Source organism: Oryzias melastigma, linkage group LG12 (assembly GCF_002922805.2).
Source record: "Oryzias melastigma strain HK-1 linkage group LG12, ASM292280v2, whole genome shotgun sequence".
NCBI lineage: Eukaryota > Metazoa > Chordata > Actinopteri > Beloniformes > Adrianichthyidae > Oryzias > Oryzias melastigma.
Window position 1 is genome coordinate 13,068,697 of NC_050523.1, and position 6,114 is coordinate 13,074,810.

Sequence of the window (6,114 nt, forward strand, 5' to 3'; positions counted from 1 at the left end):
GATGGCTAATTAATTATAACTGAAAAGTCGATTTTTTTTTTATTTTAAACAAATGAAAATATTTAATGGAGTAAATGCTCATATATTTCACTATAAGAACAGACAAAAAAAATAAAATGGGCAACAGGCTGCTGTTTCAGATGCATTAAATGTACGGCTAAATGAGGTATAGTCATACATTCATGCTATATAAATAATCAACCGTGTCCGTTTGATTTATTACTCTTACAAGGAAGTAGAAGAGGAAAGAACCCTTTTTCAAAATAAAAGTTGTGGCAAAAAAAGTTCCAAAACTTTCCTCTTTTGGAATCACTTCAAGTTGATATGCTGCCAATTTATCATTCTAAGCAAATCCTTTGTTTTGCGAAGTGACGACTTTAATGCAAAGTGAAAGATATTGTTCCAGAAAGTTAAATTATAAAACACATTTAAACACAAAACAAAACTTAACAACTATATATCAGAACAAGGCACTATATGATGAGGGTGGGAGCCTGCTGACCCTCCCAGCCTTGCAATAACCTCACAGGGCACCGCAGCACTGTTGGCATTCATCGTAAAAGACAACTGGCTGTCCGTCTTCAAACAATTCAAAACATGAAGTGAGGTCTGCAGTCGGGGGTTTGGGGAGGGAGAGGACCGGGCAGATAAATGCACAACAGTTCTCATGCTATCCCCTGTGGAGATCTTAGGAGCTTTTGTTCATATGAAATACCAGAGGCCCAAAAAAAAAAAGAAAAATATAAACTTATATTGTGGTGTTAAATGTTCATTCATGAGTACCCTTCGTCTCAGTACTCACCATCAGAACCACAGCTCAGCGATGCAAGCCCGCTAACCAGGAGAACTGCGAGCCGGGCCAACAGCAACATCACGCCAACTTCCTTCAAGCCACGGCGATCCGAGCCTGAGCAGTAAAAGCTGGGATGTCTTCCCCTCCAGGAACTGCAGCTCTGCCTCTCTGCACTTGCAGAAACTTCCCACCGTCTCCCTGCAGCTCCAATGCACACTGACAGCCTGGGAGAGACAGACATGAAGACAGAAGAGGGGGGACAAAGGAGAGGGGAGAGGAGGGTGTTACTCGGTTTGCTATTCGTCCAGTCCTCCCTGTGATCGCCTCACCACAGAGGGAACAGCTGAGTGGATCCAAACTTGTCCTCTATGAGTGTTGTAGCAAAGGCAGGAGAGCACAATCAGGAGCACAACAGAGGTGGGAAAAAGGAGGAAAAGAGGAGGCGGAATAAGGTGTGAAAGGAAGCAATAAAAACTTTAAGAAATATGGCCAAAAAAAGAGAAATTATAGCAAGATTTTAATGATACAACAAAAGTTTTAGGCACAAATATGTGGATATTCAGAAGCAGAAAGGTGTCTTAGTGGATATTGTATTCAATCATGTGTATTCAGCAACACAATAGATCTCTTTACATTAAAGTCAGTTTACTCACAGAAATAAATAAAGAAGTAAATTTTAAAGACCGGCTCCAATGAAAGTTATGTTTTTAACATGTTCTCGTAGCCTTTTTCTTAAGATGGAGGACATTAAGTTTAAAAAAACATTTGATTGATTCTTTATTCAGATTGTTTTGAATTAGGAGCCCACAATAAATAAGCCCGTATCTGTGATTACTCTGTGCTACAGTTGGATGGACACAAGCTTCCTGTTCTGCTCCATTCTGATGCATCCAATAGATCCATGTACGTCTTCGTTTTCCTCGTCCGAGCACACATCTGGTTCAGAACTGTACTGCTAGATAGATCCAATATGGCTCAACATTTTTGATACACTGGTGATGTTAGGTTAGGGGTGTGAGGGGCTGTAAGCTAGCGGGAGGACGTGCAAACAAATGGATGATGGGAAGTGGGATTGGGCTTACTTTGTGCTTACAATCAGAGGCAAATTTCTAATGAACTCTTGCCGTTCTGCAGAAATTATGTCATTGAAAATGCAACAGGTTTTTAGATTTTGGCCAAAAACACCATAATTACAAGATCACTAGGTACTCTTGAAATCAAAAGATGACAGGAGTGAAATTTTAAACCACATTTTTACTAGCTTTAAAAAAAAAACAGGACAACCTGGATATCTGCTCTTAACAAGTCTTAAAATGTTTTATCATAATAGAAAACTAGATTTGTCTGCTTGCTTTGTTCCATGTCTTCAATTTCGTCTTCCTTTACAAAAACAGAATGTCTGCAAAAGTCTAAGAAGAAAATACATGAATAAATTATGCAAAAAGAAAGAATAGAAAAAATCTTCTTATTATGCATTTGCAGACTTTGTTTAATTAATTTAAAAAAATATGGGGTTTATGAACATTTAACCATGAATATGCATCAATAAATTCTGGAACCAACTGTTTTCTTTTAAGAAAAATGACCTTTGCTTCATTTATGCTAAGATATCATCTTTTTTTTCTTTTTGCAAACTTCACAAAAACAGTTTAAAAAAATGATGGGAAATGTACAAAATTATCAGAGCAGTAAAAAAAAAAATTTTTTTTGGCCGAGCATCTACAGAAAGCTCTGTCCAGAGATAAAAAAGCTAGAAGAAACGTGTTCCAATAATCCTCCCACTATCGTATATTGATAACCCTCTGTTCCCCACTCTATTACATTTACCAAAAGTTTTTTTTTTTTTTTTACTCTTTTGCAACCAAGATCCTCCATAGGAGACGCATCAACATTTATCTAATGGAAAGATTAATGAAATATTCAAAAAAATCTCCCCAGTATTGTGCATTTTCATTAATAAAAACAATCTATTTATAGTTTAAACTTCAGAATAAAGCTAAAGAATGTGTATTCCAAATATAACCATAAGCCAATCAGAAAAAGTGTTTACATGATTTTGCTATATTCAGGTTATGAGACTAAGTCCAGATCTTTGGCATGCATGTAAGAGTTGTCAGTATCAATGGAATTAAATCTGCTCACACAGGTGTTCTGCGAAATATCCAAACTGCAGATGTTTAAACAGCATAAAATAGTTCATGCGAGTCTGTGGGAATACGGAGTGAAAACACCAACGCTTTTTCTGTCAGAATTAGGCCATCGCACATCAGGTGATTAGAGGTGATTAGAGCTCACACTTCCAGGCACCAGCTCTGCTTTGTAGCCCCTTAATCTGGCACACACGCACATGAAAACATGCAAAACCGAGAAGGAAGGCCACGACTATGTTTCAAGCGTGCATTCCACAGATTTGTGTCACAAGAGTGAGGTACAAGTGAGATTACTTTAAGTCTGCCTAATTTTCACACACAAATCATCAACTACTCTGTCCAAGACAAATCTCCTTAATCGCACAATTTATAATACGCAACTGTTACCTTGAAAAGGAGCTTCAAGGAGGTAGCAAATGAAACCAGAAAATGTGGTGGGAGTAGGAAAAAGCCAAAAGCGGCCAAATGGGCTTTCTCCACCCAACACCTGTCCTCTTTTACAAGCCGACTAGTCGGGGACTGTTGCTCCCAGAAGCTACTTCTCCCCTCAAGTGTTCCCCCGACCCTGTAGCTGTCACTACTGATTTGTGCAGAACTGTGTAATACATGTGATAAGTCAGCCTTTTCTGGGACGCGAGCCGCATGGGGAGAAATGTGAATGGGTCAGTGAACCTCACACACTGTTCTGAACCCCGTCAGACACCCTCCGTGGAGCCTCTCTCCGAGTCTACTCAGCCCAAAGGCCAGAGACGAGAGGGGTGGGGGTTCAGGGGAGTGAGCGACTCACTAGGTAGGGGTCACTACACAACACAAAGGGGTGGAAAGCGGGAAAGCCTGGATGGAAGACCTACTTTCAGTCAATTAACAGTGTCCTCCAAAATGTCCTTACTCAGCTCTCGTCTTTGTAGCTAACATTCTGATGGATTCAAGCTCAATCAGCACATCGGCCAAAACACGAACCGTTTCTAACAACAGATTCTGGGCCAGTAATGAGTTTGCAGCTATTTATTATAATGGTTGCTAACTGAACTTTTGATCTTTTAACACTTTTTTCTTTGGCATTTGCAGTTTTGCCAAAGAAAATTTTATTTTTCGTGAATAAATCAGCATCAGTACTAAAGCTGCTGAAGAAATAATATTTTGTCCAGATCCAAGTTTATAAAGTTTTCTAAATTAACATGGAAGGATGGACTACATTAATGTTTAAAATATGGGGAAAATATGCATTGTGCCACTTTTTGGGAGTTTAATTTTTTTAAATAATATATTTTGCTTCTAATTAACATTTTTTTTTAATTCCAAATATGTCCTCTAGCAAATATCCTCTGTGTGGTGGTTTTAATTACATGTTACTCATCAGATTCACATGAAAAAAATCAATTAGTTTGCACTAAAATTTACTTTTGACAAATTTGTATTGTTTATATGATGAACAATACAAAAAAATGATGGTGGTCCATATTTTACCTCAGTGATTGTGTAGAAATCAAACACTTTAGTCCTTTTAACAAAAGTTTAAACACACAAAATTAAAATTGGAATCTTTAGAAAAAGACAAAAACTTTTCTGCAATATTCTACACTGTTAAAAAAATACCAGGCTCCAAAAATAAACAATATCAAAACAAAGGATTGTATTTCAGACTTTTCTTTTTTGTGTTTTTTATTACTTCTTTGTGATGCTGCGGTATGATGTTGTACTACATTAACACAAACACTTGTTAAATTGTTATGATCTGGCAGTATTTATCTTTTAACAGGCATTCAAATAAAGCATTAGCATGTTGCAGCTTCCAAATGTTAATTTCATTACTTAATTGGCAGGATATTTAAGTCTCTGTCACCTCAGTTTTAAAATAACTGCTTTTGTGTTATTTAAAAAAGCAGTTCAGTAAGGCAGGTTAAACAGATCCACGACTATTTTCAGATTTTTATGGAGTATCTGCATGAATTTTTATTCTAAATAAAGGAAACTAAGAAAAAGCAGAAAGTATTGAGTTTAAAATAAGTAAATTTTGAATTTAAAAATAGCAAAAGCAGATGAAGATGGATATATCGGTCTTAACTGAATCTTTATATTCATACAAAACAGGTGTGGGTTGACTCTTGAAACCAATAAATTAATATATAACCATTTTAATAAATAAAGAATTAATAGTTAATATTAAATAATGGAAGTAAAATTACATGTAGCACTTAATTTTTTTTTTCAAATAAAATAAAAACCTTTAAATGGCAAGATCATAGAGAATGCTTTCTTTTTTTTTGCCATTTCTATATTGTCCACATTCTGCTCACTTAAACACCAAAAGTTTATTGATACAGCAAACATCTCTTTTTTCGCAAATGCCTCTTTGTTTCATAAAGTAAGGCTTTTCCCCTAAAGCAGAGAGCTTAAGTTAAGGCCAGCTAAAGTGTGACAATGCACCATGGCAGAGAGGGGAGTTTATTATTTCAGAAAAGTCTTTTAAAAAAGCACACACATCTTTCACCAAGCAGCAAGAGCACTTTAGAAGGATGACTGTGAAAAATGACCACTAACCTGTGAGACAAAAAGCCGTAGCAGAACACAGATGATGAAATTACCACAGGCAGAGATGGAATGCGTGTCATGAGTGATATTGAAGCTGGGGCCAAACGGATTTAGCTCTGTGAAATTTGGAGGATTTTCAGCAGCTCAGAACTAAACTCCTGTCAGAGAATCCTAGAAAGCACTTCATTACAGTGGCAGAGCAGCTGTCTGATCCACATGATCAAATCGTTCTATTACCATCAATATTATTCAGAAAGAAAAAAGCTGCTGTCTTTTTTCAAGTTTTGTCTATTCAGTCTCCAGGAAAAACATAAATGCAAATGAGAGCATTTAAGATCAGCTTTTGCTGATTTCTGATTTAGTTTTGTTAGTTGCATACGTCTCTATTCTTACCATTTTTACCTGATTATAGCAAAATTACAGAATTTTAATATAAAAAACATCACTGAAATAATAAAAATAAGAAGACGAGATTAAAAAAAAATTAAAAAAATTATATAAGCAAATGTGAAAATATTTATTTAAAAAACAGCTGCTTTAAAAGATAAAACAAGTATGTAAAATAACTGAATAATTGCTTAAATGATGTCCCAAAGAGGGCCTGTCCAAAGACTGGTTCGTGGGTAAATGTAGCCAGCA

The 6,114-nt window shown here is 36.2% G+C and overlaps 1 protein-coding gene across 2 annotated transcripts in view; it reads right to left on the reverse strand.

The window, feature by feature from the left end:
• The window catches only part of bmpr1bb (bone morphogenetic protein receptor, type IBb), a 47,460-nt gene that overhangs the window by 16,523 nt on the left and 24,823 nt on the right, over nucleotides 1-6,114 (reverse strand). For both annotated transcript variants that reach the window (XM_036214606.1, XM_024299107.2), the window contains one exon: nucleotides 803-1,017. In XM_036214606.1, coding sequence (XP_036070499.1) covers nucleotides 803-872 — 70 coding nt within the window. In that variant the 5' untranslated portion in view covers nucleotides 873-1,017. The remainder of the gene's footprint in view (nucleotides 1-802; nucleotides 1,018-6,114) is intronic.